Here is a 27432-nt window from a genome sequence, read left to right as displayed (position 1 = left end):
TATCTGGGTGCAGTGTCTTGCCCCAGACATGCTGATGATAGAGCTGAACCTGTATTGAACTCAGAATATTCATTCAGTATTTACTCAAAATCAGTTTAAAGCAGTATTAGCAAAGAGGATACATATGGATTTTCACAAAAGGAATCTGCAAAGAGCAAATAAAAAAACACAACTGTTAAAACCTTGATTTAGGCAAGATTTAGCTGGGAACCAACATTCCCAAATGATTGGCTCTCACAATGACCTGGGATCAAAGGAGTTAAATTGATTTTTCTTAATGGCAACAAAATGTGATTTTAATGTATATTGTCTTAAAGATCTTGTTAGCTCTGTTCCACAACCTAGTGAGTTGCCTGGCTATCTACTGCCTACATAGGCAGCTGCCTTCCAAGACAACATTCTAACCTACTGTAAATGGAACTCAAAAATTAATGATTTGGAACATCATAGATAGCAGTGTTCACATCACACAGCGTATGAGACAAACTCCATTGTGAGTCTTAACAGCTAGACTGTGAGATGCTCATCCACATATTGTGTATCTAATTGAATGTATCTCTATAGTCATCATAAATCAATCTCTACACTTTTGGGATTGGATATATCCATTGCTGCCTTAACATTTTGTCAAAATGAGTTGTATTTGATGAATGCTTTGGAATAGCAGAAGACTCTAAAATTGATCAAAGCCATAAATAGTTCATCCAAAAATGAAAATGATCCCAAGATTTACTCACCCTCAAGTCATCCTAGGTGTATATGACCATCTTCTTTCAGACGAACACAATCGGAGATATATTTAGAAATATCCCGGCTCTCCAAATATTTAGAATGGTAATGAATGGGGGGCGTGTTTTGAAGCCCAAAATAAATGCATCCATATGCCTCCAGGGGGTTAATAATGTCATATACACCTAGAATGGTTTGAGGGTGAGTAAATCATGGGGAGATTTTCATTTTTGGGTAACTATCCCTTTAAGTCCAAATTTGAAGTTTATATCACAAAAATCAAGCCTGCTAAAAGGTTTTAAACAAGGTTGCCAAAAGTACCGAAGTTGGTAGTAAAATTTTGAAAATATTATGATACCAGCATTTCCCCCAAGCATTTTGAGTGCTGTTGAGCAGATTCTTAAACACCTCTGATTGGCCATTGTGTTCACATGCTCAACAGATATGTCTGTGATTGGCTACAACGATAAATGCTTCAAAAACATGTTGTAAATAGATTTTGCTGATGCTCTTCACTGAGCGCTAGCCAATCACAGACATATCTGTTGAGCATGTGAACACAATGGCCAATAAGAGGCGTTTAAGAATCCACTCAAAATGCTAGGGGGAAATGCTGGTATCATCATATTTTTAAAATTTCAGTACACTAAGTGTCCTGCTACCGGGACACTGACAGTTAACAGGCTATAAGGCTGCATAATGTTGCTGCCTACTTTTGTAACAACCCATGGTGCCTAAGAATACCGTCTAGGTAGGCTGCTTACTAGGTTCTAGAACAGAGCAGCTGTCTGTACTCGAGAGAGGAGGTCAATAAAAAAAGTTGCACTGACGGTGCATAGCCACTTAGGTTCTCGTAATAGCCATCCACCTCATGCCACCTGTGGGTTTAAGAGTCAGAGACCAGACTAATAAGCAGGAAGCTGCAGAAGGCCACATTTAATACTGCAATTTAACAGGCATTCCCAGTGTGCCCTGCGAGAGGCTCAAATACACCACACAAACATGAGCCATCTATAGTATCTGTACCAGACCTTATCAGTTCTTTCCAGGCACTTCATTTAGCCAATACCCTTGACCTTTCCTGATCCAGTGTTAACACACACACACACACACACACACACACGTATTCCTATCATTATGAGGACATTTCATAGGTATAATGATTTTTATATCATACATTGTAGCCCATAACCTACTCCTAAACCTACCCATCACAGAAAACTTTCTGCACTTTTACATTTTCAAAACACTTAATTTTGTATGTTTTATAAGCTGTTTTTCATCTTGGGGACCACAAAATGTCCCCATGAGGTCAAAAATTACTGGTAATACTACCCTTTTGGGGACATTTGGTCCTTACAACATAGGGATTACCAGGTACACACAAACATATGCACACACACACAGTCTGAATGTGCTGACTCAGTGCTAATTGGTGTAATTGGTACTAAAAGCAGTGAGTGAAGCCCTCAGGGAAGAATGTTTTCCAGGTTAATTAAAAAAACAAAACAATAATAACCCTCCAATTTTGAATACAACACTTTAATTAAAAGTTGGATTGTTATTGTAACAGAACATGAAACTCAATCTGTGTATCTACTTTTGGGTGGTTGACAAATATAAATTTTTCAAATATTTCCTTAAAATTCACTGAAGAATATTTATTATGCAGCGTTCATGTTTCACCAATTTTGCGCACACCTTATTTGTTATTATTTATTTGAATACAGTCATAATACATAAATATTAATCAACATTCTGAAGTGGAAGCATTTACTAGCTCTATCCGATCATGAAAATAGCTATTAAATCATGATAATAGCTATCCGATCATGAAAAGACCAGGTGTAAATGGCCTCCGAAACACTTTTGAGACGAATTTAAATCCGATCACTCAAACCACTTCAGGAGGTGGTTTGAGACGCGTTCCAAACTAAACTGGACTAGTGTAAATGCATCTGGTTGAAACCACATACCATGATTTACATGATTTAAGATTTATATTCGTTTTGCGGAGACACATTTATGAGGTCAAGTGTAAACAAAAGTAATTTAACCTCTTAACATTCTTGTAAAATTTGCCTAAAATGACCAAAAAAAGGCAAACCCAAAGTAAATCGCATGCTGTTCTTGAACCATTTGGAGTATATGCATGGTTTTGGTCTCCTTTGAAAGGAATGTGTACCGCTGACGGTACAATGGAACGCTAGCGAATAGCTATCCAATCAGTAAAAACACATGAAGTGACCAGGTGTAAACAGGCCCTTTGAGAGATTTAAAAAAACAACAACAAAAAAAACCAACATAAAATAGAAAATAAATATTTGTGAACATGTTCTTTGTACATGAGCATTCGAGTGTGTGGAAGTCAGACGTACCTTGTAGTTTCCTGTGGGGTCCGCGGGGGTTCGTCTCCTGCCGAGACAATGTTAGTCAGAGTGACCACGTCATCAGAACGACTGTTTCTTTCCTTTCGACTGATGGATCGGTGCGCTTCTGGTGACCACTCCTGTTAAAACGTAATATGGATTTTCACATGTGCATTTCATATGTAAATGTTATTTTTAATGTGATGACCAAAACATTATTTGTTCGTCCTTCTGAAATTGTCTCCAAAACCAAAAAGGAAATCCAACATTGAGAAAACAATTTTGTCTAAAAATAAAAAAAGACATTACCACTATAACCAGCAGATGGGCATTTATTTGTGCATATATTAGCCATTTCCTGTAATAGTTTTTCACTCTGTTTCACTTTTGAATAAATTTCAAACATTATGAAATCACTACGTTTAAAAACACATTTTGTCAAGGCGAAATATGAAGTACTCACAAAATCTCATGAAAAACAATAACTTTTCTTGTGAAGGAATTACACAGAAAGCAAGCACCGCACTCCTCCCTTTATAATCACTGAAGCTGTTAGTGCAGTGCAAGCTCAATGATTTCGGCACACATTTTATTCAGTGAATTTAACTAAAGTGCACATTCAATCTAAAATTTTAATGAAAGTGTGAAAACTGATCAAACTGAATTTTGCCGAGGAGGAACACTGAGACACGTCTTTTATTTTATGCCGTTTTACGTCTGAATAACTAAATTAATGCTAGGGCTGACCATTTAAGTGACTATATTCTGATTATAAACGAATTATTACACTATTGATGTGGTTTAAAACCACCTCAGGACACTGAAGATACAGACATACCAAGTGACATTTCACCGGAAGTTTTCCAGCTGGCTTATATTTTTAAAGAAGTCATTAAGGACATTCTGCGCATATGGTCCATTAAGTTTAATACATTCGGTCAATAAATAGCCTTGTTTTAAAGCAGAACGAAAATACAGAACAGTCACACAATGTGACCGTGACATAACAGCACTTATATTCAGAGTCACATGCTGGACGATCGTCCAGTCGGCCTTCTATCACTGTTCACACAGAGAGAGAGAGCCTGTGCCTGTTTACAGCCATACAAAGAACTCCAGTGTGCTGGCAGAACAGGGAGGATGCCAGAAGATTCTTCTGGAGGTGTCACTTACCTGGGCAAACTTGACTAAAAGCTTCGTTTTAGCTCTGTGATTGCCATTCACTCTCCTACTGCTCGATTAAACATTCACACTGTGGGGGGATTTTGAAATTTCGAACACACTCAGATTCCACAACACACCATCGTGTATGTACAAACATCATTTGCACAAACGGAGGTGCTGCCACTGTGTGCCTGCATGTGTTTGTGCTGTGGGGAGGGCTGCGAAGGATTTGCCATTAGAGAGAGGGATCCGACATTCCTGAACCCACTCATGGGCCATGCAAAGACAACAGCTCATTCACGCTCAACCCATTAGAAATTCACCACCACTGGAGCCCGGGGCCCAAAACGGCTCTATGGTTGACGACTCCGCAACACTGTTTGTCCGTAAATGTCATATCTTTTCTAAGCAAATGTTAGAGTTTAAGTTTGTAGTCTTGTTTGCATCTGGCACTAGAGTTTCCTGGCATTCTGGGATGTAGCAAATATAATAAACAAAGCAGCATTTTGCAGAATATACCTCAAACTGCGGCCAGTTCATGCTCATGCCGGGCCCATGGGTGTTCCTCCACCACCTGAGGTCCTCCGTGTCATTGGCTACGTTGATGGTCTGGCCGAGGTCTCGGAACAGGGCTCGGAATCTGCATGGGGATTTTCCACATACTTTGTTAGGACAGGTTTTATTTGTGCACAAGGAAGTGTATGTATAAAAAAACAGCCAACAGCAACTTTAATTGATGGTGCTTGCTAAGACAAACAAACATCGCTATTACTAATGCTTGTATGTTTAAAAACACCTAACACAGAGAAATATATTTTGATGTGTAATGCATTCTGTACAGTGTCGTAAACTTTTGGGGGGGTACTACAGTTTGTCACTGGGGCATTATCCATAAAAGGGCAACTTTTTATCTCATCTACCCCTAAAAGGTCCATACTACGTTACTACTGCTAAAAGATACTATATTTACTTAAAGGGGTAACTGCTGACAAGATGGGCTTTTACTAAAACTTGGCTGTCTATGAAGTAGAAACTTGAATTAATGAATGAATGAATGAATAAATGAATGGGTGCTACAAGACTAGAGCAAACAGAGAAGCGCTGTGGTGTGGCTTCTGCCAAAAAACTTCAACACACAAAATGCACTTTTGATTATGTCAACCTGACTGTCCGTGGGCAGGAATACAAAATTGCGGAAGTTCAATCTGTAGTTTTAAACAAAAACCCTGGAGCTGTCAAGTTTGACGAATCTGGTGGACTTCTGAGAAATATAAACGGGGATATCTGGGAGCAGGTAACATGGAGAATATTGGTTACACATTAAGTACAGTTACCCTAATAAATTATTACTCCAGTAAAAGCATATGTAAATGCACTCAAGTACTTAATTTGTGTACTTTGTTCTCCACCGGTTGGTAGTATAAGTACTTGTTTTTAATTCTATTTGAGTAAAGTACTTGATATTTAGTGTACTTAAAGGTGCAATATGTAAGATTTTTGCAGTAAAATATCCAAAAACCACTAAAAACATCCCAATTTTTTTTAAACTATTTGTAAATCATTAGAAAATTGCAATTTTAACCAAGGCTCCGGGACGTGTGAGGAGTCACCTGTCAATTGCGTCATACCCGCATTACCCTCGGTTTCTGGTTTTATTTTGTAGAAACCATGGAAACATCAAAGACGCTTTAATATTTACATGTTTTAAAAGACAAGGGAACAACTGTTTTGATATATTTATAGACAGAAAACTAATTGTTGTTAAATAGCTCAACACGTTTAGTCTTATTGTTTAAATCTGATTTTCTTGATTTTTTGCGAGTACCATGCTTTACCATGCCTCAGAGAAAAACACTATTTTATCAAGTAGCTAACATAGCATAATCAGATGCAGCTTTATTTTTAGTAACAGTAATACAGCATTTTCTCCATCATACAATACGTTTTAAAATTAATTTTATGCCATTTATCAACACAAGCCATCCAGCATTTAATATGATATTGTAAAATCGATCTATGTTACTGCAGTGTGTAACAGTGTCTCACAGCAGCCGTCGAGCGAACGCAACGTTATAACATCATTTTCAACACACTCAAATGTATCTAATATAATAAACAGAGCTGCGTTACCTCATACTCATGACCGGAAAAGCAGAAGCGGCGCTGGTGACTGTGGCATAATAAAAGTCCCGCTGCTCGTGAGGAGTTTATTGCGCAATCGCTCCAGCAGCCTCTGTTTCATAATACAGTAATAATTGCATCCATGAACACGATTTCTTCCCGAGTCCTATCCCTATTCTTTTGCACCATCTGTCTCATGTCCCAAGATTTTGCGCTCAAATATGCCGTCATCAAGCTACGCCTTTGTTTTGAATGGGCCTCTAGTGACCTCTAGCAGACAGAAATCGTACATACTGCACCTTTAACTACTAAAAGTAATCAATGATGAATTGATTACGAGTTCGCAAAGGCTGCGATTGGTAGTAAATGCATTTAAAGTAGTAAATGTGTACAATGTGCATTTGAAAAAGCATCATCTTCCCAAACTTGTGATGAGATTCGTTCATAAACCTGTTGTCCAACAAAAGACAACATTTAATTTAAGCATTTCTATCTTTTTATTCAGCTACAGCAATAGCTTGATGGCCTTGTCCACATTAGGGATTTCCTGGAACATCATAAGTTATTACTTCTGTGAGACATATTTAGAGTTTCAGCACGAGGGCGCCCTCCGGCTTCCAGTATGAATGAAACAGACATGTGTTTAGAGCTCAGTAAGGCTCAATCAATCCCATTTTGGGTAAAAAAAAATATCAAAATACTTCTATCTAAAGAATTGTATATGATAATCCACGTTTTTCTCCAATGTACAGAAGTATACAGGAGATTTAACCAGAAAATGTATATGTAATATGCAACATTTAATATGTATTGAGCTGCGAATAAGCAAACATTTGATTTTATTAGCAAAACTTATTATACACTATCAATTTAAGATTCTGATAATTCATGTTTGCAAACAAATGAAAAAAATATATACTATATATTATTTAAAAATAGAGAAAAACTAATTTATAATTTAAGAAAAAGGTCAATTATAATACAATAAATGTGTAAATATGTGGCGACAAATATAAAATACAAATGTACAGATGCAAAATGCGTTAACAGGAAGGTTATGCAAACATACTAGTTCTATATCATTTCCATCTAGCAGCAAGGAGTAAAGATGCATGGATGTTAATATGTATTATTTTACCTAAAATAGCCAAATGTCCACGTTTCTGTAAAATTAAACACCTCTCCCTTTTACAGCAGATTTAGTTCACAAATAACTGACAGTCATGACCTAAATATGACTTTCATTTACAATGATCATCATCAGTGGCGAATTGCAGAACATCAGTTGCAGAACTTATCCTTTAAGGTACGTTGAGTCGATGAGTTTTGTTCAGCCAAGCACCGCTCACATTTTCTTCAAAAAAGTCAAAATATAGTTGCTTTTGTCAAAGTTAGTTTCATAACCAATCCTACCAGAACAAAAGGCCTGGCCTGGCCCATTAAGTACCATGGAAATTCAAAGAATGAGGGAGGGCTAAAGTAAACACAAAAATTCCTGTACATGAAACTAAACTATATGATTAACGCACAGCTCAGCACCAGCCCTGTAATTACAGCTCAACAAAAGTAAACAATTGTGCAAAACTGCAGAGACAGGTTTGAAGGGTGTTGTTTTTGTTGCCATTCTGAACATGTAACTCCACGCTGTTAGAGCTAACACTGAAACGTAAAACGAAAGGAGGCATTTGTTCATTGATTAAAAAACAAATAAAAGCAGTGAGTTGCCCTAGCTTTCAGCTCTTTTGAAATGACCCTGGTTAATAGTCAACGACATGCTCAGAATTCCTCATTGAGTAAACAAAATGATAGCAGAGAGCACGGAAAAAACAAATAAGCACTTATTAATGGTTAACATTCTTCATTTATTTCAGTTTTCAGCTATGAGACACATAAATGACCAGAAACTATTTCAAGAGCCTGAGGATATTGATATGGTCTATATAAATGAGGACTCGACATTAAGAAATGTTTAATACAGAGCTCCCCATTTCTCTCATGTCAGTTTTCAATGCACGACTATGCCGACATCTGCGCCTGTCAGTCTCTCAGTGGCTCCGTTTCAAACTCTAATGAGTCCCCTAACTAGATAGCATTTTTAGGCACCGTGAGTGTATTCTTGGCACCAAGGCTGTTTGAAACAGTTGGATGCCAAATTTTTGCTACCTTTTAAGATATTTCAAATCTTCATGGATAGAATCAACTAGCAATGTCACCTATAACTACATCATTCAATTCAATACATAAAAGCACCATAGAAAATATGTATTACAATTAAAAGTACGATTGGGGGATTCATTGCACCGAGCTCAGTGAACAAACCTTATCAAAAGCTAGCAGACAGAGTCAAGGTAAATGCTGACTAAGAATTATGGCTGGGCAATATGGCCAAAAATATTATCATAATATTTTTTTCCCCATGTCATTCAATATCGATATTTATCACAATATTCGTTTTCCATTAATGGGGAAGGAAATGAGAATTTCCTTGAGAATGAATGTAAACTTGTTTGTATTTAATTTAATGAAATCCATCTTCAAATTCTGTGTTTTCCATTTTATTTTTTGGGGATTCTGTGTTTTATGATTTAACACAAATTTATATAAACTTTAACAATTTAATCAAACTTTTAAAATGCGATCAAATAAAAATATAACATTTTACAACAAAACATTGCTTTTTGTCAAATAAGATGCTGCACAACAGAACTGTATAAATGTAAAACATGGATGAAAAATATCTTGGTTGTATGATAATCCTTAGAAATAATAATAATAATTATAATAAAAATCTTTCATTTTTAGTTTCAGTTTCAGTGTGTATTTGACAGTAGTTTTTCTAAAATGAAATGGTGAAAAGCTAGTGAAGTGACTGGAGATGAAGATCAAGTGTTCATGTCCTCATAATCATATATTGAAATGGCAGATGCTGAAAACACCACGAGCATCATGTGTGTGAGTGTGTACTGCGTCATTCATTCACAGATGCACACAGAAATCACTTATTAGCGACATGCACTGACTGACTGCTGTTGTGTTTATTTCTGCTGTGTGACAGGCTGTTAAATTAACCCATATTGAGTAAAACTGTCCAGAGCTTATCATAGTCACCGACGTAAATTTTATCACAATCTTGATATGATATTGTTTATCGCCCAGCCCTTCTAAGAATATAATTTCATTTAAAAAGCATTGAACCGATGAAAATTATTTACACGGTCCATTTTACCCAATATTTGGTTCAGATGATTATTAGAATATTGCATGTTTTAGCTCAAGCAACATTGCTAACAAAATCTCAATAGGCCTTAGTCTTTACAATGGCATATGAAGGTCCTAGTTTATGTGTAATTTTCAAGACTTTCAAAAATGTTTTATGAAGTTCTTGTCTACTGAAAGTCTTTTGGAAAGATGGTTCAATCAGCTGAACAATCGGTTTGTTGTTAAACAACAGTACTTTGTTCTATCCCTCACAGCCTCGTTTTCAAATATGGCACTACCCTGATTAAGGTCTATTGGAAGCTCTCCTTTAAATAGATTTTAACTACATTCTATAGAAGCATCACATACAATCCCAGAATGCACGGTGAAGATTTCAGTGAACATTATTAGCTAAGATGGTGGATAAAGTCAAGGGAAATGCGATTATGAACTATTTCGAATATCAGCATACTGTATTCAATATTGAAAAGTATTGATTGATAAAAAAAGTTTACATAATGTGTGCATAGTGTTGTCACGATACCAAAATTTTGACTTCGATACGATACCCAACTTCAGTATCACGATACCGATACTTAAACGATACTATGGCAAAAACCTAAAACAGTAGGAAAAGTAAATAAATAACATATGACAGAACTGTGGCTAGCATTTTTATTGGCCACAATTTTGATGTTGGTAAATTACATTTTATATGATTAAAGCTGACTTTCTTATGCTTAAATTACTTTGAGTCATTTTACTTGATTTAGAAGATTTAAAACACTTTCAAACTTTTAAATGCAGACTGACCACCCAAATCAAGATTACATTTTATATCAGCTGGTATGTACAGGTGGGCAAGAGGTGGACAATATGAGCATGAGCTAGTATGAGAACAAGTTATTTGTGTTATGCTATATAAAAGAACAAAGAAGCGAATTACAAAAACAGTAGTAAATTAAAAATAATCTTTTTTCAGATACACTAGGTTTATTTAACATATTTAACAGGTTTTGTTGTTTGATTAACATTAATGATGGACAGGCCTATTTAATTGGGCTGCTGAATGCATGGACGTAACTGACAAATATCCAGTTATTACCCACCTGTTTACGTCCACTTAAGCCATAACCGACTGTATTCACGCGAGATACTCCACATGATGGACATTTAGACATCTGTGTGCACGTGTATTTGACTATTCAGACGCGTGGAAAACTGATCGCGCGCGCGACAGACAGAGAGAGAGAGAGAGCGAGAGAGAGCGCACGCGAGAGAGCGCTTCTGTTGTGTGTCATTCAGCGCAATTCCGCCTATCCCTCCTTCACTAACTGCATGTAAATAACGAATTGTGTGATTGGATTGTAATTTTGTGCTACGACGATCTTCAACGACCATTTGGCTGTAAACTTAAATTATATTCAACTCGCCAAAGTGGCTAGTGGGAGTGGCTGTCATCAAGCCCTGCATGTAAGTGTTTTGACAGTGAGAATATTGATTACTGTAAATAATTAGAGCAATGTTATTAAAGCATAAATTGGTTTAATATAATTGTATAGTCCCTTCACATATTTGTTTTTTAAAATTAATTTTATTTTAGCAACCAGATATCACTTATTAGACTCAATAATACACCTCTTTGCGGATGTCTGCTTGCATGAGTAATATAAATAACACTCATTTAATTTTTGAGAGCACAAACATAACGCTGGTATCACATTCACTAACCTGTCGCTCTTTAAATTCTCTGTACAAATCGGGATGTTTGGCAAGTTGGATGCTCCCTTCGCTTGCGTTATTTTGTAACGTATTTTGCAGACGGGCTTTGTGGTGTCCGTGGGCTTGCCCTGACTGTCGGCAATGCAAGCAAAATAATGCCATATTTTGCTTTGTGCATCTGCCGTTGCGCAGTTGACAGGAATAAACACGCACTCAATGTGCCTCAGAAGCAGCGCGCTGCACACACTGCTCCCTGCTGTCGCACATTAGGAAATACAGCTGGCACTCAAAGTACCGGTACTAATAAAATGAAGAACCGTACCGTTTCTAAAAGCAGGGTATCGCGATACCTTTCTAGTACCGGTATATCGTGCAACACTATGTGTGCATGCTATATTTATTATGCAGCATTATTAGCAACATTATATTCTATTGGACTTTACTCTAAATGACTGTTTGGTTGGTTGGTTGGTTGGTGTGTGTGAACCACTATTAATGGACTTGCTGCAGACACAAAGAGTTTCAAATCCAACATATTTAGCACGCTGTCCTGTAAGATAAGTGTCCGTGTAGACTGTGAAGAGGGACTAACCCATCATTGCTGGAGAGGTCCATGTGCTGGTGTATGTCCTGAAGAACTTCTTTAAAAAAGCGCAACCTCTTCTTTTCTGCCTCCTGGGTGATTTCAAACACTTGCTCCATGTCCTCCATGTAACGTGGGTTACAGCGATTCAGCTCGTCCAGGGCTCTCTCATAACGCTCCTTAGCCTGAGAAAAAACATCCAAAAAAATAAAACACACAAGAAAGTCATGGGACAGTTCACAGGGGCACTACTGAAGATCAGAATTTCCTGTTCAGATGGACCAATGAATATTTCACAAGGAGCAAGCTGTAACACTTTCTTCATTTGGACATCACACTGGATTATCTAAATTAAATGTAAAAAAATTGACTAATATGAATCTCATGACTACCTGAAAGATAGACAAGTCTCCTTTTTTAGAAATTATGGAAACCAAAGCAAAATAAAATCAGGTGGTGTTTCTCTTCACACCTTTGAGAAGGTAGAAACTGAAGGCATAAAGTGTAGTTTTGTGAATGAAACTACACATTCAACAACCCATGTTGTTCACACCCATAACTTAGCATTGTCACAACAAGTCTAAAGACATCATCATCATCACATGGGCCTTACAATTGGCACTAGCAACAAGCAAGCCACGTCTTGTCTAGGTTTTAAGGAAATTCTGTCATTTCATTCCCCACCCATCTCCTTCCACCTAGACATGGACACTTGTTGACAAGCTTCTAATACAGTAATTACCGACTTAATGCAAAATCCTCAAAAAATTAAAATTACTAAAACGGTCGTGTCTGACTTTTTTCTCACGGCACCTTCTCTGCCTCCTGGGTGCATTTCTCCAGGCGATCTGTGAACTTGCGGACCTCCTCTTGGGATTTGGTGGGGTCGGCCTTGGCATGATTTTCACGGGTCAATGCCGTGCGCTCTTCCTTCCGGGCTTGGTGATAACTTTTTTTGGTAGACTCCACCTATCGCAGAGAAAATATTTACACAACCATACTATTTACTCATTACTACATACACTGTGGTACATGATATAAATATATGGTTCTCTTTAAACACTCTTATAGACCTCTGCCATCATCTATTCACCTTAATGTTACTGTATGGTGGTCGAGATTTTCGGTTTTCAAACTTAATTTCAGTCTGTTTCTCGTACTAAGCTAGTAGATTACTTTTGAAGACTTGGAATATAACTAACAAAAATCATATGGACCAGCCAAATGTTGTTTTTCAGGGATTCTACAGGTATATGAAGGTAAATTTAAGACTTTAAGACCTTTTAAGACTAAGTAAATAAAATGTAAGGAATAAATTGAAGGGAACAGATGTCAATATATTCTCTAAATGTAAATGTCTAAGCAGAAACACTTCAGAGTTATAAAAAAAAAAAGAAAAAAGAAAAAAGATCAAAACAACTACTACTAACATATCCATTACTTTATTTATTTTTACAAAATGGTAGCTTCAATCTCTCTGCTCTCAAAATGGAAATATCTTTTACTGTACCTTCTGATCACTCTGCACAAAAAGTATGCAGTATTTTTGTCTTGTTTTCCAGTGCAAATGTCTAAAGATTCTTAAATCAAGATATATAAAGTCTTGTTTTCCGTGAAATTGATCAAAATGTGCTGAGTTTATGATTAAAACAAGAACAAATTTCTGCCAATGGGCTCAGAAAAATCATTCAAAGGGAAGTTTTGAAACACAGAGATATTTTCATTAATTTTCATTTGCATCTCAAGTAAATCTATATTTATTTAAAGATGTTTAGATATTTGTATTGGAAAACAGGACAGAGATATTCCTTTCTTGCAATGCATGCAACATTTAATACCATGACTTTAAGACTTTCTGGTCTGATTTAAGATCTTTTTAAGGTCTTAATTTGTGTAAGGGCTAATTAAAACTTAAGACCTGCAGAAACTCTGTTTTGGGTCATTTTTTGGAGCTTGAAATCGCTGATGTTCATCTATGTGTTGCATGAAAAAGCAGATTTCTGGCATTCATCTAAATAGTAACACTTTAAAATAAGGTTTCATTCATTAACAATAGATAAACACAAACTAACAATGAAAACAAATGAAACCTTATTGTCAAGTATTACAGTCTAAATTTACATTCCATTTCAGTAGATTTTGGGTAAGCTTTAAAAACAAGACAAAACAAAACAAAGTGGATTTCAACTCTGATTTCTTTTGTTCCCTTTGCCATCATTTAATGGATGAAATCCATACTAATGGTGTAGTATTCTGCACATGAGCAGACTCACATCCTTCAGTTTTCGGACCCAGGGTTTCTGGGCCTTGCGGAAGCCTTCATCTGCGTCTTTGGTCTCACGGAATCCACCAATCATTTGCTTGTGAAAGGCTTCCTTCTGCCAATTTCTAATCTTTTCACTGTCCTCAACAACCAGTTTCTCTTTTAGTTCCATATGGATCTCACTCAGTCTGTCAGCCGCATTCATGAAAGCATGCCAGGCCTTTTCCAGAGTCCCATACTGCGAGCCTGCAGGAGAGAAATCAGAGTTTGGCTTTATCTGGCAGCTTACTACACACTGAATAGTTGCTTAACTAAAAAAAAACCCAAGTTTGTATAATATTTTCTGTTCTCTAGATACACATCTCGCTCTGCTTATTATAATTGTATGTCAGTGCATCTACCCCTTTAAGGTCACATGGTTTGATTACTGAATATGTGTCCAGCCTGAGGCTCTCACTGGGAGGTAATCCACTCATATCCACGACTTTTCTTAAGGTCAGTACAAGATACAGTGGCTTTGTTTTCACGGCCTACATTTACGGTTTATTTTTCAAATCCAATATTTAGGATTCACTATTCCTACTGTTATTTTGCAAGTGCTGAAAACACACCCATGCGTGCAACTTGTTTCTCCATATTTCTTTATTTTTTCTAAATCATTATGATTGGTCACCTTTTAGGTCTGTCTGTGGATTTTGCAAATATCTAACCAATTGGCCATTGTTTTCACACGCTCAAAATATCTGTCTGTGATTGGCTACTTTCAAATGCTCCCGTGTGTATCTGTGTAAGCGCTCCGTGAAGAGCATCACTGATGTCTATTTACAACGTTTTTGAAGCGTTGATCATTGTAGCCAATCACAGACATATCTGTTGAGCGTGTGAACACAATGGCCAATCAGAGGTGTTTAAGAATCCACTCAACAGTTCTCAAAGTGTCACATTTTTTAAATTTCTTTGACTTGAGTTGGTACTTTTGATAACACTATTTAGGACTGTCTCTGCTTGTTTGCAATGCAATGATAAATAAAGAACTGGTACATAATTTTCTTTACTCACAAAACACTATATATAATGGCTAATGTTTTTTGTATTTGAGGAGTGGAGAAGAGAAGAGTAGAATAGCATTTGCGAAGCACTTCATCTTTTATAAAATTAGATTTTGGACAAACAACAGAAAAAAAAAACCCCACATAGCTGTAAACTTAACCAGTAAGTTGATGAAATGTAATGCTTACTGCCTCATATGCGGCCATTCTAATGACGGACAAAACACGCATGTCCAAAAGTCACCTTCTAACCTTCTAACTCCATCTGAGCTTGATTTTGGTAAAATAATAATAATACCACATATAAAGACATATAAATATCAAGTTTGACAACCGTGTTTAACTATTTAAAAAAATAGTGTTTTTTTTATTTTCCTGAAAAGTAGTAGATTTGGAGATACAATGATTCCACACAACAGCAACCCTTACATGACAGATCACTGACAAACATCATAAGCAACAGAGGCAGCATTACTGTATATTACATTCATACCTTCTTTTCCCCACACTTAGAAACTACTGTGCAGCTATTAAGGGTGGGCACTGATAGGGTGAATGAAATGTCAGACAGATTTATAATTGTTCGACAGAGGCTCATCAGCTCATCAGTATTGAATGTGTTGATGTGACTGTAGAGGGATGCGTCTACTTTAAGACGATGACCTATGAAACTCAAAGGCATACTGACCTTTCTCCACAACACCCCTCCATTTCCTGGCCCAATCACTCAGCTGCTGGGAATAGCCCTTCTCAATCTTGGCCCGCTCCTGGAAGCAGCTGACCAGCTCATTGCATAGCTTGTAGCCATCGTCAATACGCTTAACCGTCCTCTTGTAGTTCCCAGGCTAACCAACGAAAGTCATGTTAGAGAGTCATACTAAAATGATGCACACAGATTAATTTCTGAATCCGGTTCTCAAGCTTAACTCACTGATCAGGTCACAAATAGTAACAGCTAGGAATATCAGTGAATAATTACATTTCAGTCTAATAAAGGTTATTCATTAAATTTAAGATTGTAGGATTCGATTTGTTTTGACTCCATCCTGTGACTTATAAAAAACAGTTTAGGGTAGAGTGGAGTAAAAGGTTTAACTTAAATTTTCCTCTAGGCAAGGAGAAACAAGAGTATTTATATTTTGGTTATCAAGTGAAATGAGAAGAAAGCATCAATAAACATGGACACTTTACCTCAGTTACCATTTTAGAGAAAGTTCATGGATAATCTTTAAATGGTTTTAGACCTTGTCAATTGACCAATATGTGTGTCTATTTTTTGTCTGTCTGTGACATGAAAACAGTTATATTATAAATTTATAGCATAAACAAACTTTTAGTATCAGTTTTCACATGCGTATCTCTCAATTACAAGCAGCTGTATATTATGGGCCCTGTATAAACACACAGTGATGCAACAAATGAATGCATTCTACACCTTTCTCCCCTAAATTACTAAATCACGTCAGATTTATTTATATAGCTCTTTTAAGAATACACATTGTTAATATATACGTATCCAACTTTATAAATAGAGCTGTGTGATAATACAGTTTACATTTTGTAACGATTTTTGCTGAGATTTGCTATACAGTATATATTGCTTTACATTAGTACTGTATATGCAGTCAGAGTAGGATGCATTCAACTATTATAGTTTAACTTTTTTGAAGATATAACAGTCAAGCAGTTGGTATATAGTGCTTACTGTACATATTTGGGTAAGGATGAATATACTTGGAGTAGTTCTATAATGCATTAATAATTATTAATTTATTCATTAACTCAAGTTATATTGTGGTGATATTGAGAATTATGAAACCTGTGAGGTTTTGTTAAATTTATAACAATTTGGTGTGGTGACAAGCCTACAAAGTGATGCATATAAATGACTGGGTTAAAAGTTTTACATCACCCACACCTAAACAGTTTTGCTGAGGAGTTAAATGAAAGTAGTCATGGCATAATACTTATCCATAACACACTGGGTGCGTCTAAATCAGCTTCCAAGCAATAAATCAGTATATCATGTACACAAATTCGGGCACTGGTAAGGACAATAAGGACCCTGGCTCACTAAACATTGGGACACTGATGACTATTTCCGGTGACATGACCACGTCCTCATTGTACAACATCACTACTGGTATTTACGAACAACAGTTATTTAAAATACAGGTCACACTTTAGTTTAGAGTCCAATTCTCACTATTAACTAACTATTAACTATGACTTTTGCCTCAATAAACTCCTAATTACAGCTTATTAATAGTTACTAAAGTAGTTGTTAAGTTTAGGTATTGGATAGGATTAAGGGATGTAGAATATGGTCATGCAGAATAAGGCATTAATATGTGCTTTATAAGAACTAACATGCAATAACCTAGTAATCTGCATGTTAATAAGCAACTAGTTAATAGTGAGAATTGGACCCTAAACTAAAGTGTTACCAAAATACATTATGATAAATACTTTGCTTGTAAAATATACATGCAACATTTTAAATAAATTATAAATGTTAGCTAGATTGTTCATTACCTTTCTAGCAATGTATGTTTATGCTGAAATATAATTAAATAATTTATAAAATAAAAATCTATCGCATGTTGTATATATGTAGTGAGTTTGCTCACGTTATTCAAGTTTCACGCTTCAGAACTTCCGTTAAGGGAACATGGTGAGCATTGATACTCCCTGGTTTTCACGGTACATTGTGGGACTTTTTAGGGAGCGAAAGTTTCAGTGCATTTAAAGGATTTTGCGATTGAGATAGCCCTTAAAATGGCCGACTCCCTGATCAGTGCCCTGACTACTGAACAAGGGAGCTGATTGAGACGCACCCACTGTACATGGTACATAATACCTTAAGTCCTCCAGTGTGCATGATGCAATCCATGTGATGTTTGTTAGGGGGGGAAAAAAAAAAAATGGAGGAACCAAAACCCTAAACTGTCAACAAGACAGATGGCATAATAAACCCTTTACTTTCACTTTACTATCTAAGAGCCCTTCATATCTGTAAGTTATCTCCAAGACAAGTACAGACCTGACTAAGTATGCTTGAAAAATAGCAGTGCAGAAAGCTCTTAGAGAGCTCTTGGAAATGTCGGATCTGCAGGGATCCATTCCCGTCTCTAACTCCCTGGCTGGATGCCACAGCATGCGGCCCACTCCACCAGGGAGATCTGTGTCCTTGCGTTCATGGATACTTACCTCCCAGAAGCTGTCCCAGCTCCCAACGTCTTGCAGATCGCCGTTGGAAGACATTTTGGGGTCGCCCTTGCAGCACGGAATGATGGCGGCTGTCAGTCAAACTGTGAAGAACATCATGAGAAATCAAATAGAGCCATCAACTGTATTTAGTAACAGCATAAGTCAACCAAATACAGCAGTCTTGCCACGAAAGAAACTAGTTCATCCAGTCTCTGCTCTACATGGCACAAGCCCTCAAGTTCAATCCAAAAAACTAAACAGTGGTAAATCATACGAAATATATTCCATAGACATTTCACTACTGTCTTGCCAGGAACCTCTCGTGACCCAACGCTCCTTGGCCTCTACAGTTAAGACATCTGCCCAGGCACAGTAATCCTGTATTCCAATACTGAAAGGAAGCCAGCGTAGGCCAGTCTCACCTCTGAGCTGCTTTGTGTCTGCCTAAGGCAACCTAGGTGAGGCACAAGCTTCTCCGCTCCACTCTGGGTGGAGTCGCAAAAAAAGCAAATGATGCCACAGTCACCCAGGTCCTCCCTTTAATTTTTTCCTGGTTGAATCTAGCACGATCTTAAAAATATATATTTTTTTTTATTGGCATCGGTGCTTCCATGAAGAACCTTTAACATCCATGGAACCTTTCCATTGCACAAAAAGTACTTTAATAATCTAAAGAAACCTTTTTCCACTATAAAAAGTTCTTTACACTAAAGTTGTGGTCATACATTAATGATGTTTCACCAAAATTTCATGGTCAAAAAAGGTCCATTGACTTGTCAATAGCATAGAGATGTCTGAAGCACAGCTCACACATGACTCCCTTTCAACCCAAGCAGTTTTCCATTTGTCGGAATGGTAAATTCAAGTATTATATAGTTCTTTGGGGAACCCAAAATGGCTATGCTACAGCATCACTGTGAAAATCCCCTTTTATGGAATCTATTTTTGTGTTCACTCTTAGAAATAAAGGATTTTATTTGGCATTGATGGTTCCATGAATAACCAATGGGGGATTTTGCATTGGAGGAACCTTTTCATAGTTCCTAGAATTAATTGCCGACATACCCACTTTTTGGTGTGTTCGCACCGCAGGAATTGAGAACAAATTTAGCTCTAGGAATGCCTTTTGGGGAAACTAAATTAGCTCCTAGTTCAGAGTAGGGTCTAACACAGCACAATAGGAACTACCAGTGACATAAGTGTATGTTGATTGGTTGACTGTTAAATAGATCGTAAACTAAAAGCTGTGTGCTCAGGCTCTGGCTAAGTCGTACTCAGTACCTTCAAAATAAAAGGGTGACTGATAATGATTTCACTTTTTTAACTTCAGTTAGTGTGTAATGTTGCCGTTTCAGCATAAACAACATCTGCAAAGTTACGATGCTCAAAGTTCAACGCAAAGGGAGATATTTTCTTTAACAGAAATAATTTAAGGACTACAACAAATGACAGGTTGGGACTACAACAAGCTTCTTCCCAGGAGGGTGACATCACAAACCCCAAAATTTACATAAACCCCGCCCCTGAGAACACACAATAAAGGAGATGAGGCCATGTTGGGCTGCTTTAGAAAAGAGGAAGAGTTGTTGTGGTAGAGTGTTGTTGCCATGCCGTCATTTTGCACCGGACTGCTTCACAAACGAGGGTCAATTCAATGCTGGATTTGCACAAAAGTTTAACATGACGGCACATGCTAGTCGATGAGTTGAATCAACTCCACAGCAACTACATACATTTATCCGCTAACCGTTCAGAAACGTTCAGTTGCATTCTAAAAGTTGTAACTTCTTCCTGAGTCTCTCCATCAGTGTCGATTCCGGTTTGAACAATGCAAGGCTGAACACAGTTACTGACAATCCTCATTTTGGGTGCGTGAGATTCTCCAGCTTTGTTGTTGTTTAGCAACCGAATCATGAGCTGTTAAAGCTCCGCCCTCTTCTGGAAAGGGGGCCAGGAGCAGCAGCTCATTTGCATTTAAAGGGACCAGTGTTTTGCTCATACCCAAACAGGGGATAATTTACAAAGCTACAATAAATGATCTGTGGGGTATTTTGAACAAACTTCACAGACACATTCTGGGAACAACAGAGACTTATATTACATCTTTTAAAAGGGGCATATAATAATGATCTTTAAAGTCCTGCACAACAATCAGAGCAGCAGGACATAAGTAACGGCTTACGTGATTTCAGAGTTCCTACAGGTGGTGCGAATGCAACCAGGAAAACGGTCATAGGGGAACATTTAGATGGCAGGGGACTGCCCTGGTGGTTAGTTCCTATAACTACCTGGTGCGAAAGCCCATTTTCACATCAATGGAACCTTTCCAGTGGAAGGTTCTTTAGATTATTAAAAGGTTCTTTGGGTAACCTAAAATTGTTCTTTTATAGCATTGCTGTGTATGCGTAGTGAGTGTGGAAAAACATGTTGATAAAAATATGTCTGATGACATGCAAGTGTCCATTCACCATTGCTCATAGGAGGCAACACTTATTCATCTCCCTAAAATAACCTGTTTATTAAGTGCTTTGGCTATTGCATAAACTATATTTAGTCCAAACAGCACAAGTAGGTGTACATCTAAAAAACCTTGTACATGCTCTTCCCGTGCTTGTATACATTTAGCACCACTTCTGGCCTTGGGTTCTCAACTTATTGTTTGAGCCAAGGTTGTATAGTTTCCTCAAACAGACACAACAAACGGGAGGGAAGAGTGGGATCGGCCTTGCAGGAGCATCTGCTTCCAATTCAGGCCAAACTGGCAATGCTAATGGAAAATTAACATCCTCAAGAGGGACTTGGGAACCAACAGAGTAGTGAAGAGCATTTGCTATGGATGCATAATTTTGACAATTTATTTAATCTTTTGTTTAGCAATTTCTGGTTTGCAATATCTTTTCAAATATGACACAAAGGTAGGGTTGTGCAGTGTATTATTGACTTTGTAGGACATATCAATATATTTGCAAAAACAAGTGCCCATCAAACTAATGAAGCGCAGTTATATTTTGCTAAAATATTTGTTAGACCTTACATGTAGGTTTAAAGGGTGCCTATTATGCCCCTTTTCAAAGTCTTGATTTTGTTTTTGCGCTCTACTAGCTCTACTAGATTTTCATGCTTGAATGTTCAAAAAACACCTTATTTTTTCACATATTTGTTATCTACACCAGACTTCACGTCCTTGAAGATCAGTTGGGCAAATAGGGTGTAGTCTTTAGTTGAGTCCCAAATGACGCATGATACACTATGCACTTATACACTATGTACTTATGTACTCAACCATGGAGTGCATGAGTTTTATAAGCTTATTTTGTCATTCAACATCAGATTCTGAAGCCACTCCCCCTCCACTACGTAATTAAATCTTTGACAGTTGAGTGTATGAAGTTTCCAACATTACACACATTCCAATGTTCCACAACATTCTCATTTTTTGGGTTAATTAAGTGCATCATCCAGGAATTTAAGTGTTCTTTTCCATTTGGAATTTTTAGTGTGAACACACTACTAGCACTATATATACACTACAAAACGTCATAGAATAGTACACTAGTAAAAATTGAGACACACATTTTGTTGTTTTCCAATGAATAAAGAGAGCTTGGATATCTTCCCCTGAACTTCCTCCCTGTGAGGTGAAGGCAGGGGAGGGAGTGGAAAGTCGACTCCTGGTGATGGTATTTCCCACAAACACGCCAGAAGGAGCGCTAATATGAGAACTTCACTTGACCCTCAGTTGCTAATTTAAAATCAAAGAGTAATGTTTGGAGTACTACCATTGCTATAGGATATTAGCATATCACTAATGGTGTAGTATGCATAGAATACTGCCTACCATTTAAAAAAAAAAGTATGTGAAACAGAACAGATTATGCAACAATTATGAACCACTGATTCGAAACAAAAGATTCGTAAAGCTTCGAAGCTTCATGAAGCAGTATTTAGTTCAGTGACGAGTGCTAGATATTGTTGAATAAAGTTGTTATTTTGCCGCACAAAAAGTATTCTTGTTGCTGCATAACATTAAAATAGAACCACTATACTCACATGAACTGTTTTCGTTTTTAGTACCTTTCTGGGCATTTGAAAGTCTAAAGTTAACTTGCTCTCAATGCTGGCCTCACAAGCCATTAGATTTGATCAAAAATACCTTAATTTGTGTTACAAAGATGAACGAAGGTCTTACGGGTGTGGAACGGGTGAGTAATTAAAGACACTGGTGAACTAACCCTTTACATATGCACTAAATTGCATACATTAAGAGTATATCTGAACATTGGATAAAACCAGGTTGAAAAATGACACACTAGACACACTAGAGTTAAAGGATTTTACAGAGGGGATTTTGGATATCGCTTTTTTATTATTATTCCATAAATCATTAAATACTGTAAGCCAGGAAAAAAAAAAATCTTAGGTATTTAGGAATAAATTTCATTCCAAGCCTGTATGAGAATCTTTCTTTCTTTCTTTCATCATAAGAAGAATGGCATCTACGCTAATATTAATCTCTGTTTATTCTCTAAGGTTTACCGTAGTTCCAGATCCAGGCCGTATCCAGATCAGGAGGAGGACCTGTGCCTAAACACATCCCTGAAGTGTCAGCTAGATTGTATCAACTATCCCCTGTGAAGGCCTCACCGACACGACAGCCAGTGACACAGATCCTCAACAAAACCATTTCCTTACCGGCAGAATTAATCCGATCTTTAACCAGATGGAATGGGATTAAATATTTTGACTGTTCCAATCCATAGCTGACTCATGACCTGTAACGCTGCCTGATATATCATAATCATATATACAGATCATGTTGGCCAGAGGAGAACTGGCCCCCTGACTGAGCCTGGTTTCTCCCAAGGTTTTTTTTTTCTCTCTCTCTATGTTAACACCTGGCTCAATTTGGGTTTCTTGCCACTGTTAGGGACACTTGATATTCAACAATGTTTTTGATCTGCCTGCATTGACACCATTGTATGCAAACTGAACTGAGCTGGACGGTGACATCACAGTTTTCTTCAGAGCTGCTGTAGAGATAAATTAACTAAATTAATAAATAACTATTTTTACAACATAATGAATCAGTACTGAACTTACTGAAGCTGGACAATGACACCAATTTCTTCTAGAGATGCTGAATGATATGATGAATGATATGAACAAATCCCTCTATAAAAACCTCAGAAAATACACATATAGAATAAAATATATTCAGAAAAAAAAAAGTTGTGTGTGCTACTGAAAGTGCTACTGAAGTGGAGATTTCTGGTTCAATGCATGAGAAAAAAAATATGTATTGTAAGAAAATCTGTGAAAGAGCAGAAACGGCGACAAAACATGACAATTGGAGTGAAGAGACCATTTCATTCTTACCTTTATAGTCTGAAATGTCCATTCAGGATAAACCGAAATTTTAAAAATGACAATACCAGCATTTTCCCCTAGCATTTTGAGCTGTTGAGCGGATTCTTAAACACCTCTGATTGGCTATTGTGTTCACACGCTCAACAGATGTGATTGGCTACAATGATGATCAATGCTTCAAAAACATAAATACACAGATACAGATAGGCGGATCCATCAGTGGATATATATGATCTGCTGACAGACCTGCTTTTCAAACATTCCCGTGTTTATCTGTGTATCTCTCGATGAAGAGCGTCACATATGTCCATTTACAACATGTTTTTAAAGCAATGATCATTGTAGCCAATCACAGACATTTCTGTTGAGCATGTGAACACAACCAATCAGAGGTTTTTAAGAATCCGCTCATCAGCGCTCAAAAATGCTAGAGGGAAATGCTGGTATTGTTACATTTTTAAAATTTCAGTAACGACTTTGTACTAGGGTTGTCAAAAGTACAGACTTTGGTACCGTCAATAATATATAATATGATGACGCGCAATCCTAGAGGCCTTATATAAGCATATCACGTGCAGCGTTCGTCCAATCAGCGACAATGATATTGAAAATAAGGATGTTAACCCAGGGCTTAGGAATGCACAGTGTGAAACGGCAGCGTACGAATACCCACGATTAATCGCTAACCCCCGGGTAAATTATAAGCAATGTGAAAAGTGAATCAAGATAACCCAGGATTCTGTTTACCCGGGGGTTTTGAATGATCCAGGTTGAAAGTGTGAAAAACCCTCATGAATATACCTGAATAAATTTGTGAAAAAGTGTTTGAATTGCACATAACCCATCAATTGTAACCCATATTGATTCTAACAAATATACAAGGAACTATGCAAAAACTACAAGGAAATGGAAGGAGGAAAAAAAAGCACAAAGCATTCCTAACAATATGTGCACAAGACATTGAAGAAGCCAGACACACCCATTCCCATGGAGCATGTCACACTGTAAGTACAGCAGCGAGCAGCTGTGTCATGTTGAACTCCAGAAATAATCAAAGCCCCAGAGATCCCGCCAAGCTGGAGCGAGAACACAGCAGATCCTAATAAACCCTCTTCCATTAGCAGGCAACAATTTCCAACAGCTGAGAGTAGATGGAAGAGAGGACTTTTAGGTTCTAACTGGACGTGTCAAATACCCACTGTCAGGGCCATGGCTCAAAGAGCCTAGCAACAAGTAAATCAACACAATGGACATGTTCACCGAGAGCCTAGAGCTGTAAAATTGAAATACAAGCAGGGAGGAGTGTGGCCCCCTTTTCATTGTGCAGCTCTCTATTGTACTGTACAGCAGTGCTTCTGATTTGGTCCATCACATCGATGTAAAAGAGCTCAGCACTCCCACGGAGATCCGAGCTAAAAACGGTTATGTCTGGGGAGAGGAGTGACCGCGACGGCTGTAATTACACGGCTGTCTCAGCAAAACATCGAGGGAAGAGCAGGCAGCTCTCAGATCTACTGCGCAAAAGATGTGTTGGACCGCCTTGATGGCAAACAACAAACCATAGTGCCTATCCAGAGCAAAAATCTATAGAGCCAATTTTTACTTTTTCCAGAAGAAATATAAGTGGTGCTTCCACATACAAAGCTCTCCATGATCTAGGGTGTTGCTATTCAGTTGCCAAGGTGATCAAAATGTTTTTGACATTTGCTTGTTAGCATGCTACTAGGATGCCGTTTTAATAAACCATACATTTGAAGTTCTTTCAAGTAGGGTTGTGCAATTAATGGGAATTGATTTTCAATTTCGATTTTGGCTTCCAACCATTATGAAAACAAGATAATCGAGGTAAAACGATTATTGTGCCGCCGCCGCCTTCCATCCAGCGCAACTTCCCTAAAAGTCCAAACTTAACATTAGTGTTGTCAAAAGTATCAAATTTGATTAAAAAAAAAAAAAAGTGACGCTTTGAGTGCTGTTGAGTGGATTAGTAAACACCTCTGATTGGCCATCGTGTTCATACACAACATATATGTCTGTGATTCGCTACAGTAAACGCACATGGAATGAATATGAAAGTGTTTTGAAAGTGGAGCGTTTGAAATCAGCGGACCGGTCTATTTACAACATGTTTTTGAAGTGTTGATCATTGTAGCCAATCACAGACATATCTGATGAGCGTGTGAACACAATGGCCAATCAGAAGGGTTAACGAATCTGCTCAACATCACTCAAAGTGTCAAATTTTTTACATTTGGTACCGAAGTCGGCACTTTTAAAACACTATTTAACATCCAAATCAGCCAAATAAATGAAGGTTGTAAAATGCTGTGTACAATCACTTGCATATGCGACTAAATCTTCACTTTAGGGGACTAAATAATATCTATCATTAGCCATTGGCTAATAAATTCTCTTGTGTGAAAGCGCACAACTTGGCGCAAAGCGCTGTGTTTCTCACACACACACACACACACACACACACACACACACACACACACACACATACTTGTTTTTGTGAAATGTGGGGACATTCCATAGACATAATGGTTTTTATACTGTACAAACCGTATTTTCTATCCCCCTACACTACCCCTACCCCTAAACCTAACCCTCACAGGAAACTGTGCACACTTTTACTTTGTCACAAAAACTCATTCTGTATGATTTATAAGCCTTTTGAAAAGTGGGGACATGCTGAATGTCCTCATATTTCACCTCTTTTTGTAATACCTATGTCATACCCATGTCATTATACACATTTGTGTCCTGATATTTCACAAAAACAAGTACACTCACACACAAAGAGAGAGAGCGAGAGTTGACACATTACATGTAAACTATATTTTTTTTGTAGTTTTCTGTCAAAATAACGGAGTTCATTATGAATTATTCAGCTTTTAAGAACAACCAGAAGAAGATATGCCGATTTCTCCGGGAGTGGCGGAATTAATGCGCAAATGGCAATCTCGTTGGCTGGCACTTATCTATTATATCGTCCCTGTTTTGATTTTCAGTCTGGCGAGTAAACTAAAAAACGTACAAGCCAATGGCGATTCTATTGCCAAGGTGTGCATAGACGGTCGGGTGTAACAGTATACTGGACCTTTCCAGCTCTTAAAGTGACAGCAGCCAAATAAACCTGCTGCAATCTGTCATTAATGATAAGAACCAAACACCAAATGACAAAAGGAAAATCACTCACTGATCTTGACTGAATAACTTTGCTTTAATAAGGATTAGTCTATATTCAGTGTGTACAGTAAGAATATTCTGTTACCTAGTATTAGTTTTTGCTGAAGTATTGATAATTGTGAAATTTCACTGATATTTAAAATTACTCATACTGTGAAATATGACTTTGATTGTATCGCCCACCAATGATTGTGTTAAATAACCTTGATTTCAATATTGACGAAAAATAATCTTGATTATAGTTTTTGCCATAATCAAGCAGCCCTTCTTTCAAGTTCATGGCATAAAAGGTGCAGAATGAGTTATGCAGAGCAGTTTAATATTTAGAGTTAAGGATTTAACCGTTCCCTTATAGGCAAGTATGAGCAAAAAGTAATAGTGATGTTTGTCTGATGACCTTTGAAACACTGTACAGAGCAACGCAGCACAAATGTATTAATAGATTCCCGCTCCTGACAAAAAACC

The 27432-nt window shown here is 37.4% G+C and overlaps 2 protein-coding genes across 10 annotated transcripts in view; one reads left to right on the top strand and one right to left on the bottom strand.

Moving 5' to 3' along the window:
* The window catches only part of fadd (Fas (tnfrsf6)-associated via death domain), a 39995-nt gene extending 15414 nt beyond the window's left edge, over nucleotides 1–24581 (top strand). Inside the window, exon 3 of the mRNA XM_067400099.1 lies at nucleotides 22939–24581. Coding sequence (XP_067256200.1) covers nucleotides 22939–22949 — 11 coding nt within the window. The 3' untranslated portion in view covers nucleotides 22950–24581. The remainder of the gene's footprint in view (nucleotides 1–22938) is intronic.
* The window catches only part of pacsin3 (protein kinase C and casein kinase substrate in neurons 3), a 49356-nt gene that overhangs the window by 8039 nt on the left and 13885 nt on the right, over nucleotides 1–27432 (bottom strand). For 5 of the 9 annotated variants that reach the window (XM_067400095.1, XM_067400090.1, XM_067400089.1 and 2 more), the window contains 8 exons: nucleotides 18409–18509; nucleotides 15887–16043; nucleotides 14160–14395; nucleotides 12700–12855; nucleotides 11896–12071; nucleotides 4782–4902; nucleotides 3108–3238; nucleotides 1560–1607 (listed from right to left, as the gene is read on the bottom strand). In XM_067400095.1, coding sequence (XP_067256196.1) covers nucleotides 1560–1607; nucleotides 3108–3238; nucleotides 4782–4902; nucleotides 11896–12071; nucleotides 12700–12855; nucleotides 14160–14395; nucleotides 15887–16043; nucleotides 18409–18462 — 1079 coding nt within the window. In that variant the 5' untranslated portion in view covers nucleotides 18463–18509. Of the gene's footprint in view, nucleotides 1–1559; nucleotides 1608–3107; nucleotides 3239–4781; nucleotides 4903–11895; nucleotides 12072–12699; nucleotides 12856–14159; nucleotides 14396–15886; nucleotides 16044–18408; nucleotides 18510–27432 lie in introns of those variants that run through there. The other 4 variants (XM_067400097.1, XM_067400096.1, XM_067400092.1 and 1 more) reach the window with 2 other exon arrangements.

Source organism: Chanodichthys erythropterus, chromosome 11 (assembly GCF_024489055.1).
Source record: "Chanodichthys erythropterus isolate Z2021 chromosome 11, ASM2448905v1, whole genome shotgun sequence".
In the NCBI taxonomy this organism is placed as follows: domain Eukaryota; kingdom Metazoa; phylum Chordata; class Actinopteri; order Cypriniformes; family Xenocyprididae; genus Chanodichthys; species Chanodichthys erythropterus.
This window is presented reverse-complemented; position numbering and strand designations above follow the sequence as displayed.